The 12,929-nt window shown below is 40.1% G+C and overlaps 1 protein-coding gene across 1 annotated transcript; it reads left to right on the top strand.

Moving 5' to 3' along the window:
* Positions 1–10,987: 10,987 nt before the first annotated feature.
* LOC141600948 (uncharacterized) lies at positions 10,988–11,923 on the top strand. Its single transcript, XM_074421206.1, has one exon. The coding sequence runs from the start codon at positions 10,988–10,990 to the stop codon at positions 11,921–11,923; it is 936 nt and encodes a 311-aa protein (XP_074277307.1).
* Positions 11,924–12,929: the final 1,006 nt, after the last annotated feature.

The following is a 12,929-nucleotide window of genomic DNA, read 5'->3' as shown; positions in this document are numbered from 1 at the left end:
TACCACCAGCTGATCATCGATCTCACACACAGTAACCGACTACACACCGAAGTGTGTAGCCCTGCCAGATTACCCATCGCAACAGGTAATCCTCGCCGCCAGTGGGTGACCGCAGCCCATCCCCACCTAGTCCAGCTCATCAACGAGCGACTAACAATCCCTGTCCCTTAATGTGCACATCCCCTCCCGTGGCGGGTTCCACGGAGGGCGAACTAGGGTGTGAAGCCACTCCCGCAAGTGACTCCACCACAATCACACATACCACAGCATCACAGCTGTCACAACACCACAACCGTCACAACACAACCATCCTCCGATGATCAGCAGATAAGAACAATTATGAAACAAACACAATCTTAATCAATTAACAGTACTGAGTAGGCGAAACCCTACCTTAGCAATCAACAGCAGTACGGAAACCGAACAATCAGAAAGGCTCCTCTATGAAGTCTTCTCCTATACAATAATCGCATACACAATTACATATTGCACAATTTCCCCATATTCCCAACTCCATGTATGAATACAGTAATCCCAAAGAATACAAACAACATAGAAAAGGACTTACCAACAGAAGGATGAGGAATTATACGCAAAACTACGAAGATTGTACACACCACGATGCTAGGGAATGATTAGGAAGTGATTAGGGAATGATTAGGGTAATCGTCAAAATGATGATGTTTGAAATAATGTTTTAGAAACTGACGCGGGATATAAAAATAACCCTAAACGTTTCCCAATCAAACCGTCAAAATAACACTCCGCCAAACCGGACACTCGGTCGAGTAAGTGTATACTCGGCCGAGTGTCCCATACTCGGTCGAGTGTTCACTATACTCGGCCGAGTGTTCCTCGGCAGAACCAAAACACACACAACCTCAACACTACTCGGCCGAGTAGGCTCTACTCGGTCGAGTAGTCACCAAGGGAAATCCGTAGTGTTACAATCTTCCCCCCTTAAAAAGAACTTCGTCCCGAAGTTCACACTCTACTATAAAACAAAGCACAACACTACGCCACAAGACTAGACCAACCACATATAACAACACCAAGGAGCTATACAAGTCACCACAAAAATCATTATCCCGAGTCAAAGCAAAACAACAAACAAAACGAAACACGACCGCGAAGTTCCAACCCAACCTATAAAACATGGACACTTAACACCAACTCCACAAACCACTCTTCCTTCCACAACATGGCTCACGATATCGTCTCAACTATAGCATAGGCTCTCAATCCTGACTCCATAACATTACCCAATAACCACAATATAATGTTGCCAACCTTGTATTACTTCCATAACACTCAATAGCACTCAATCCACAAAAGAAGATCAATCATCAAAACGGAATGTTACATTCTATCATCCTTAAAACGAACTTCGTCCTCGAAGTTTACTCAAACACATAAACATCATCTTCCAACTGTCAAAACTATTAGACTCATAATCATTATCATTCAACTCAACAACACTTTGAAATATTCTCTCATTGCTAAACATCGAACTACTACAAGCACGGTCACGACCTTTAATCAAAACCAATATCCGACCTTTATGCTACACCAACACTCTACTTCCAATTATACTACCATATGCACAACCATCAAAATCTTTTTTTTTTTTTTTTTTTTTTTTTTTTTTTTTTTTTTTTTAATCGTATCCTACTCCTCTTAAGATAAATGTTACGTCCTCGTAACTCACTAATACTAAATCCTTAGCTATACCTCTCATTATCTTCATCACCACCACATGTCAAAGATAACCACTTATAATCTGAACAGTCGCCATGCATATATCTTAGGCTCTCTTACTTAAACAACTCTCATCCTTCAATTTCAAAATCTTTAACTTAACCCAAAACTTCAAATCTTCCACATTACGGCAACATGACTCACCTCTCTATATAAACTATATAAAACTCATATCACCAAAAGCATAACTCACATTCCACCCTTGTTACGTACACTCATACTAGATCCTCAAGTTCTTTTCTTTCATTACCGCAAAACTCATACATAACTTAACATGACACCGATTCCCAATGTCCTGCACTCACTATCTCAACAAAAGACTATGAACCGCCTGCCGCTTTCAGATCCTTATAACATGGAGATGATATTGCTGTGATTCCAAGTGGAGGTGACAGCTTGTCCTCTTACGATTCTAACGATAGGTCACACGCCCAGAATGACCAAGTAACGAGTGAGATATGACTGCTTACTGGCCGGACGTCTTGAGAATCTGCGCCTATACTCGACCGAGTAGTCCCTACTCGGCCGAGTGTCTTTTATACTCGACCGAGTATTCCATATTCGGCCGAGTAATCTCTCCGTGATAATACTTGTTTAGCGTGCGGAGTCGTGAACTCGGCCGAGTAGTCTCATACTCGACCGAGTAAGGTCTACTCGGCCGAGTATTCCCAATACTCGACCGAGTAATCCTTCTGCGACAATTGAGTTTGCTTCTGGAGTCGAAAACTCGACCGAGTACCTTGTACTCGACCTAGTATGTTATGTATTCGACCGAGTACCTCGTCGGGCGGCCACTTTGAGTCGGTGGCTATGTTCTTACTTTTGTTTTGAGCCGGTGGCTATGTTTTTCATTGTTTTGAGTCGTAGGGTATATACACATGTATGTTTTGAGTCTTAACGCCTTCTTTCATATGTGAGACGGTCTTGATACGTAAGTTACCGGAAGTTATGACATGGAGAATGACGGCTTATGAGGGACATGTGTTGGGTAAGGAAGACATGTGTTAATGTGGGTGTGAAGGATGGTGGAAAAAGAAAATGGTCGGATGATGAGCTAATCGAGGTAAAGAGCATGTTTTGTGAGATATGATGAGTGATATAGTCGTGTGATGAGTAGTATAAAAGTAAGTGTATATGGGCAAGGGTGATGAGTGTAAAGAAGCATGAGAATGAAAGATTGAGATAAGGGATACGAATAGTGGCATATTTGGATGTGTAAGGATGTATGGAGGAAGACAACTAGGATATAGTTGCTTAAGGATATATGTAATGGAAGGTTGTTGTAAGAAGATAGGAAAGAGAGCTATATAGTGAACTTAAAGGAAGTTATATCGCGATGTGGATTTGTAGATAGTGGCTAAGTTTGGGAATTTGGAATATCAAGAGGTGAGCTTAGTATGTAATTCCTTGGGAAATTAACGGTATGAGGTAAAATTTTGGTTTCCTAGAGATACGAAAGGGAGATACGACTAATGGAAGAGTAACCATTAGTGTGTAGACTTGATGTGACAAGGGTGAGTGAGAAGCAAGATGTGAGAGGATAAATGATAAGAAGAATGTTAAGATATTGATGTGAATTAATGGAATTAGAGTTGTGGAGCTATGGGAGAATAAACAATTACTAAAGAGTTAGGTACAAGGAGAAAGGAGATGAATTATTAATTGGTATTACTGAGTAAAAAGGGGGAAAGAGGGATGGAAGTAAGTTGAGTGAACGTTGACCGGGGTTAAGGAGCATGAAGGTAGGAAATTATGGAAATGTACGATAGCCTCACTAGAGGGTGTGAGTTAATGGTTATATAGGAGAACATGACGACATGTTGGCCGTGAGTTTTGAGGTATTAAGGGAATAAGAAGCTTGTAAAGTGTTTGCACGATCTGAGAATTTGGTGGAGAGTTAGGTAACGATATGATAAAGGATAGAATTGGGAATAATGTTGAGGTAGATTTTGTTGATGGATTGGATGTTCGTTATTTGAGATGATAACCAAAGAGAGGAAGTGGATTGTCATATTAAGAAGTGATAGTAAGAGAGTAACTGCATGGGAGGTGGTGGTGTCATAATGTTGTCTAGTGGTTAAGGATGAGGGTAAATAGAGAAGTTAGTCATTCTAAAAAGGTTGTTTGTGGAGGCTTGGTTGGTATGTGTGGTTTTGAGGGACTGTAAAATATGGATATATGAGGTATTCGCTGGTAATTGGGTACTGATGATATGACTACGTTCGTCGGGTGGTGATAATTGAGTGTATGTGAGGGTATGTTATGAAAGGCACCTGAGTTAAGTCCGGATAAGAGGTATTCATTGTCAAGTGGTAACTTACGTGATCAGGATTGACTAGGTGGATGTGATTACGGGTCTATGATATGTGTAAATGTTTGTGTGAGGTTATGACCTCACAAGAAGTGGTATGGTGTGATAATTATAAAGTTGTTATATGATTGTTTTGTAATTTATGTTGGGTACGGTATACTAATGGAATGAGGTTCAAAAGGTAATGATTTGATTGATCTGGCATGGATAATTAAAATTGTATGTGTATTGATGATACATGTTTATTCCGTGAAATGGTAAGGATGGTGTTCATGAGATTCTTGTCAGTTTATTCCGTATAATATGTTGTGTTATAATCTAGTAAAACGGTTGAGTGAGTTTTCTTGTTCGAAATGTCATACTGAGTCAGTGTTTAAGGGAATTATATGTGATCGTTATGTTTATCGATGTGGTTGTTGTGCCTCGGGTGGTGATCCGGGCAAGGTACTTAGTAATGTGATGCGGGTATTTTCGCACTGCGGTGTGGCTGTTGGTGGCGGTGTTGCGATGCCGTCACCGGTTGTGGTGGAGTAGGCGAGATGGTTATGATTCGAGTTTCGAAAGTACATACCAGTGATACATAGATTGTTGTTTGGTTTGATGTTGCTCCCTGCAAGTTTCAGTTTGTGCAGATAGACAGTTGTCTTGTTTATTGATGTTTTCTTTACCAGTCTCAGTTTGGGAATGAGGGTAGAGTATGATATGAAAGAGAGTTTTATATGTTTTCGTTTTTGTCATGGTATAGTGATATTCTGTTGATGGGACACAGTTGTGAGAAGTTGTTACAATAATTTTGATCTTGTTTCAGGATGAGACATCGGTAGTCATAATCATGGCAAGTGATTCGTGGAATATGTATTATAATGATCTGAAAGCGGCAAGCGGTTCATAATCTTTTGTTGAGATAGTGAGTGCAGGATATTGGGAATCGGTGTCATGTTAAGTTATGTATGAGTTTTGCGGTAATGAAAGAAAAGAACTTGAGGATCTAGTATGAGTGTACGTAACAAGTGTGGAATGTGAGTTATGCTTTTGGTGATATGAGTTTTATATAGTTTATATAGAGAGGTGTGTCATGTTGCGGTAATGTGGAAGATTTGAAGTTTTGGGTTAAGTTAAAGATTTTGAAATTGAAGGATGAGAGTTGTTTAAGTAAGAGAGCCTAAGATATATGCATGGCGACTGTTCAGATTATAAGTGGTTATCTTTGACATGTGGTGGTGATGAAGATAATGAGAGGTATAGCTAAGGATTTAGTATTAGTGAGTTACGAGGACGTAACATTTATCTTAAGAGGAGTAGGATGCGATAAAAAAAAAGATTTTGATGGTTGTGCATATGGTAGTATAATTGGAAGTAGAGTGTTGGTGTAGCATAAAGGTCGGATATTGGTTTTGATTAAAGGTCGTGACCGTGCTTGTAGTAGTTCGATGTTTAGCAATGAGAGAATATTTCAACAGTGTTGACAGTTGAATGATAATGATTATGAGTCTAATAGTTTTGACAGTTGGAAGATGATGTTTATGTGTTTGAGTAAACTTCGAGGACGAAGTTCGTTTTAAGGATGATAGAATGTAACATTCCGTTTTGATGATTGATCTTCTTTTGTGGATTGAGTGCTATTGAGTGTTATGGAAGTAATACAAGGTTGGCAACATTATATTGTGGTTATTGGGTAATGTTATGGAGTCAGGATTGAGAGCCTATGCTATAGTTGAGACGATATCGTGAGCCATGTTGTGGAAGGAAGAGTGGTTTGTGGAGTTGGTGTTAAGTGTCCATGTTTTATAGGTTGGGTTGGAACTTCGCGGTCGTGTTTCGTTTTGTTTGTTGTTTTGCTTTGACTCGGGATAATGATTTTTATGGTGACTTGTATAGCTCCTTGGTGTTGTTATATGTGGTTGGTCTAGTCTTGTGGCGTAGTGTTGTGCTTTGTTTTATAGTAGAGTGTGAACTTCGGGACGAAGTTCTTTTTAAGGGGGGAAGATTGTAACACTACGGATTTCCCTTGGTGACTACTCGACCGAGTAGAGCCTACTCGGCCGAGTAGTGTTGAGGTTGTGTGTGTTTTGGTTCTGCCGAGGAACACTCGGCCGAGTATAGTGAACACTCGACCGAGTATGGGACACTCGGCCGAGTATACACTTACTCGACCGAGTGTTCGGTTTGGCGGAGTGTTATTTTGACGGTTTGATTGGGAAACGTTTAGGGTTATTTTTATATCCCGCGTCAGTTTCTAAAACATTATTTCAAACATCATCATTTTGACGATTACCCTAATCATTCCCTAATCACTTCCTAATCATTCCCTAGCATCGTGGTGTGTACAATCTTCGTAGTTTTGCGTATAATTCCTCATCCTTCATTGGTAAGTCCTTTTCTATGTTGTTTGTATTCTTTGGGATTACTGTATTCATACATGGAGTTGGGAATATGGGGAAATTGTGCAATATGTAATTGTGTATGCGATTATTGTATAGGAGAAGACTTCATAGAGGAGCCTTTCTGATTGTTCGGTTTCCGTCTCTTTGATTGATTGCTAAGGTAGGGTTTCGCCTACTCGATCATCGTTAATTGATTAAGATTGTGTTTGTTTCATAATTGTTCTTATCTGCTGATCATCGGAGGATGGGTGTTGTGATGATTGTGGTGATGTGGTTGTGTTGTGACGGTTGTGGTGTTGTGACAGCTGTGATGCTGTGGTATGTGTGATTGTGGTGGAGTCACTTGCGGGAGTGGCTTCACACCCTAGTTCGCCCTCCGTGGAACCCGCCACGGGAGGGGATGTGCACATTAAGGGACGGGGATTGTTAGTCGCTCGTTGATGAGCTGGACTAGGTGGGGATGGGCTGCGGTCACCCACTGGCGGCGAGGATTACCTGTTGCGATGGGTAATCTGGCAGGGCTACACACTTCGGTGTGTAGTCGGTTAATGTGTGTGAGATCGATGATCAGCTGGTGGTAATGTTTGTTGTCTTATATTGATTGAGTAAGACGACCCCGTGTTGTTGTTTTGTAAAACTGCGGTGATCCATTCGGGGATGGTGAGCGGTTGTGACAGTGATACATTTATTGAGCTTGGGGCAGTCATGGGAGAGTCACCACGCTGGATTAGATGAAACCATCACGAGCCTTAGTTATTGTTTTGGTAGTTGTTGCCATTTGCATAGTTCGTTTATTAGATTTTGGAGACTATGTAACTTTTATAATTACCGTACTTATATAAATGTTGTTTGGAAATTGTAACTTTGATATACTAACCTCGGGAAACCGAGATGGTAACAGCCTTTCATGCTAGGGTAGTCCTTGGTAAGGTACCTTGGTATGAGGGGGTGTTACAGACAGTCACAATGAGAAGAGTATGGGCTCGATTGTGGGAATTCCTCCTCTGAATCTGATAGTCCTGGTTGAGGATGTTACGGAAGAGGAGGAGGAAGATGAACTTAATGAAGATGTGATACCACCTGCTTCAACTGTCCTTGAAACTATCCCAGAGGAACCTTCAGGTATGTTGCAATTTACAGAGGCTGAGTTGGAGAAACTCTGTCTATTGTTTTGTTCTGGGGGCCAATCCTCCTTGGGAGGTTGTTGACGGGTTTATCAGGCGGTTATGGGCTAACCATAAAATTGATAAAATATCCTTTATGCCCAATGGAGTGTTTCTGGTTCGTTTTAAGTCGTTGGCTGCTAGGGAGGCTGTACTGAAACAGGGTCAATTTCTTTTTGATAACAAACCCCTTATAGTTAAGCCATGGACTGCTGATGTTGAACTTGTTAAGCATGATGTGAAATCTGTTCCAGTATGGGTGAAATTACATAAACTTCCGTTGAAATTCTGGGGGAAGGGTATTGCTCGGATTGCTGGTCTTTTAAGGGAGTTTATTAAAAGTGATCCTGCTACTGAGGACAAAACAAGACTTGGATATGCACGGGTTATGATTGAAGTTTTATTTGGTGAAAAAATCCCAGATAAAGTTAAGTTTTTGGATGAGTAGGGGCAGGTTGTAGAAATTGAAGTTGAATTTGAGTGGAAGCCTATTGTGTGTGAGGTGTGTAAGGGGATTGGTCATTCTGCTAAAGATTGTAGGAAGGCTAAGAAGAGTCCACCTGCTCCTCCTACTAAAAAGGTTGTCACTCAGATCTGGAAACCTAAACCTGTTGTGCAAAAAGCAGTGCAGCTGAACAAAGGTAAAGAGAAAGTGCCTGCTACTCCTGTGATAACTCAAGCTGGGCCATCTAACACTGAGGGACAGCTGCAGACTCCTGCTGTATGGCACATGTCTGGTTCTTCTATAAGGGGGCTTACTCCTGCTAGGCCTTTGATGAGACTAGCTAGACAAGAGGTCACTGATGGAGCATATAGTGTGCATAAGTTTGGACAACATACATTCATGGAAGCATTAAATAATTCATCTACACCCAAGGAAGGAATTGGGACAAGTGGTAGTGTTCCTCACCTTGTGGTGAGGAATGCATAGTCTTGGCTTCTGGAATGTTAGGGGACTAAATAGTCTAACCAAACAAAAACATGTCAAGTGGTTTATGCATAGAAACAATGTTGGGCTGTTTGGTCTCCTTGAGACTAAGGTGAAAACCTTGTCTCTAAATAGTTTAAATGGGATTCTCATGGATGGATGGAGTATTTCTACTAATAATAGATGGCACAAGGGAGGGAGGATTTGGGTGTTATGGAATCCTAGCATTTATCATGTGGATTTCCAGGATTATTCCTCTCAGTGCATTAATATGAGAGTCCTAGAAGTAGCTACTAATAAAAAATTTTGTGTTTCAATGGTGTATGTTGTTAATGATCTCAAGGGTAGGCATGAACTATGGGATCAACTCAGTTCTTTTGCCACACATGTAATCGAACCCTGGTTGGTGTGTGGGGACTTTAATTGTGTTTTGTCCTATCTTTGAGAGGTTAGGGAGCAAAGATACTAGTGATCAAGAGATTGATGACTTCCAAAGTTGTCTTTCCAGGTGTGGGGTGATTGATTGTCCAGCTATGGGGTCTTTTTTTACTTGGAATAACAAACAGGAAATTGGGTCAAGAGTTTATAGCAGATTAGATAGGGCTCTTATTAATGAAGAATGGAGTAAGGGTATTCCTGATATGTATGCTCATTTCTTACCAGAGGGGACATTTGATCACACTCCTTGTATTTTGAAAAGCTCTGGTCAGAGTGGCACTCAAAGTAAACCATTCAAATATTTCAATATGTGAGGGAAGGCAGCTATGTATCTTCCTTTGCTTTCTGAATGGTGGGATATGAATATTCAGGGTACCAAAATGTATAGAGTTGTGCAAAAATTAAAATCTCTCAAACCACAGTTCAGGAGATATAACAAGGACCATTTTGCTGATATTGAGAATAATACTGGGATAGCATTGAAAAACCTGGAGTATGTGCAAACTCAAATTGCTGCTAATCCTGTTAATATCTTCTGGATGGAGAAAGAGCATGTTGCTAATGCTGAATATAAGGAACTTCATGGGGCTTGTACACAATTTTTGAGCCAGAAAGCTAAGGCAGCTTGGATTAAGGATGGAGATTGTAACACTAAATATTTTCATGGAGTCATTAAGAGCAAGTTTATGAGAAATCAAGTCCTTTCCATAAAAAATATGAATGGTGATTTGTGTGAGGACCCTCAGAGTATTCAAGATGCTTTTCTTGACTACTATAAACAGTTGCTGGGGACTGAAGTAGTCACTGAACATGTGAATCCTCACATTATCAGGAAAGGGAAAATATGCACTGATGCACATTGGGAGCTTCTGATGCAACCTGTTACTGCTCTGGAAGTTAAGCAGGCTATCTTCTCTATCCCTGAACATAAAGCTCCTGGGCCTGACGGATACTCCAGTGCATTCTTTAAGGATTCCTGGAGCATTATTGGGGATGAGGTGTGTGCAGCAGTCCTGGATGTGTTTCAATCTGGTAAACTCCTTAAGCAATTCAATGCTACTATTTTGACTTTAATTCCTAAGTGCAAAATGCCTACTCATGTGACTCAGTATAGGCCAATTGCCTGCTGCAATGTTCTATACAAGAGCATTTCTAAGATCATTTGCACTAGGCTTGCTGGAGTTTTGCCTGATTTGATAAGCTTAAATCAAGGAGGGTTCATTAAAGGTAGAAGCATTATTGAAAACATCTTGGTGTGTCAAGATCTTGTTAGGCTCTATAATAGACAAGCTTGTACACCTAGGTGCATGTTTAAAATGGACCTAATGAAGGCCTATGATTCTGTTAGTTGGCAGTTCTTGAGTGAGATTCTTGAGGCTTTTCATTTCCCTCCTACTTTCAGAAGTTTAGTGATGGAATGTGTGAGTAGTGCTACCTTCTCAGTTGCTATTAATGGAGATACTTTTGGATTCTTTCAAGGGAAAAGAGGATTAAGGCAAGGGGATCCAATGTCTCCTCTTTTATTCACATTGTGTATGGAGTATTTAAGTAGAATACTCAAGTGTGCTACTGAGAAGCTCAAATTTAATTATCATCCTATGTGTAAGTCACTGAAGTTAACTCACTTGATGTTTGCGGATGATCTGTTGTTGTTTTGTAAAGGTGATGTCTATTCTATAATGGTTTTGTTGAGAGCCTATTCTTCCTTCTCTGCTGCCTCAGGGCTTAAGATGAATTCACAGAAATCTTGTGCCTATTTTAATGGTGTAAGGAGTAGACTTAAGGAAGAAATTCTTAATGTATCTGGCTTCCAGGAAGGCACATTACCATTCAAATATTTGGGAGTTCCAATTACTTTGGTAGGTTAAAAAAGAAAGATTGTGCAGTCCTAATTGATAAGATTGTTGAGAGGATCAGAAGTTTGGGTGCTAAACACCTCTCCTATGCTAGTAGACTGGTTTTAGTCAGCTCTGTCTTGTCCACCTTACACAATTATTGGGCAGGAATGTTTGTGTTGCCAAAGGGTGTTCTGGATAGGGTTGATGCCATTTGCAGGACTTTTCTATGGGAAGGGAGCACTGTTCACAACAAAGCTCCTTTAATTGCTTGGTCTAAGGTGTGTGTGCCTAAGAAAGAGGGTGGTTTAGGACTAAAAAACAGTCATAAATGGAATATTGCTTTGATTGGTAAGTTAGTCTGGTGGATAGCAGCCAAGCCAGACAAACTTTGGGTTCAATGGATCCATCATGTTTATTTAAACAATGTCTCCTGGCAATATTATTGTCCCCCTCCTGATATCAGTTGGTATTGGAGGAAAATCTGTCAGGTTCGTGATCTATTGGCAGAGGGATTTTCTGATAATGTTTGGAGTATTGGTGAGGATGGTTACTCAGTTCAAAGCTGCTACAATTGGGTGAGAGATAAGCAACCTGATGTTCTCTGGAGTAAGGCTATATGGAGTCACCTGGCTGTCCCCAAGCATTCCTTTATAGCCTGGCTCATTGCTCACAATGCCCTGATGCTGAAGAATCGTTTATTTCAGTATGGAATTGCTACTGATAATCTGTGCTGCATTTGTCACTCACAGACAGAAGATTTGAGTCATCTGTTTCATGGTTGTTCTTTTAGTAGGCAGGTTATGCAAGAGCTTGGGAAGTGGTTGTGTTCTGATTTTACTCATGCTCAAACTTTTGTAAGGATTGCAAGGAGAAGATGGGGTAGAATCAGGAAGGAAGTGTGTACTGCTGCGGTTATAGCTACCTGGTATTTTATATGGCAACAAAGAAATGAAGCTAGGTTGTTTAATAGAGTCATGAGGCCTGTTCTTGTGATAAAAAATGTGCAGCAGGCCATTCGAATGCGTTTTGTTCATTATCACACAAAGTCTGTCTCTAGTAGGGATAGATCATGGTTAGTAAGGGTGCATCTCATGTCAAATTAGCACCTTGAAATTGTTTGTTGAAAATTGTATGATGTAATTTGCGGTTTATTAATGAAAAGCTTACCTTTTAGCAAAAAAAAAAAAAATAACATAAATAACAATGCAAACTTAATAAAATTGTCACTTAGAACCATTTGTTTAAGACGGTCCAAACTATTTAGCCTAAACATTGGACCAAACAAACGTAGTGTATCAAGCTCGCAAGTCCGGACTTCATAGTTGCTACAGACCTAGCCATTTCCGTATCATCCCCTCCCCCTTACAAAAGAATTGACCTCAATTCTTGTAGTAGAAGTCCGCCTGGATAAAAAATGAATATGATTAACATCAGACTGGATTTATAAACAAAATCAAGTGAGTTGCACGATGCCTTGAAATCCGAACCCAACGAATAATACAAATGAGATGAATCCTTTTATAGTTGGAGCACCCTTCTCCATTTGAAGATCGACCAAATTACAATTGAACTGATCGTGAAACTCAATAGAATCAAGTGTGCTCTTGATGGTCTTAGAAATCAGACTGAACTCATAGCCATCATCAAAAGAGTAACACGATGTTACACAACCAAAAACTATTGCATCTCCATCGCCATATTCGTCAAATTTCGGAGGCAAATTGAAATCAACGGAAAAACCACCATTATAAACCGCGTGTTCTTCACCCTTAGACAACAATGGGTCATCATAATCATCAAACAACGGAGGTAAATCCAGATTCAAGAAATAATCAACCTCCTCTTGAATTTCTTTATAAAAGAACAAACCTTTTGTTGGATTGAAAATTTTTAAAGACTCCATTTTTTTTTCCCGGATGAACAGTACTTTTCACGTGAACAGTACTTTTTTTTTTTCCTTTTTTTTAGTAGAACTCTCCCTAAAGATGAGTAATCAAAACCGATTAACCCTTGAACGACCTGCCCAAGTTTAACCTTTGAATTCCAATCGCAATCGGAAATTCAACTAAAGATTGATTTTGATACGCCTAGGACCGTCTAGATTATAGG

Source organism: Silene latifolia, chromosome 9, assembly GCF_048544455.1.
Source record: "Silene latifolia isolate original U9 population chromosome 9, ASM4854445v1, whole genome shotgun sequence".
NCBI lineage: Eukaryota > Viridiplantae > Streptophyta > Magnoliopsida > Caryophyllales > Caryophyllaceae > Silene > Silene latifolia.
This window is presented reverse-complemented; position numbering and strand designations above follow the sequence as displayed.

Excerpts from the sequence above, each read along its gene's own strand:
- LOC141600948 (XM_074421206.1), top strand. The coding sequence starts at position 10,988 with ATGTTTGTGTTGCCAAAGGGTGTTCTGGATAGGGTTGATGCCATTTGC.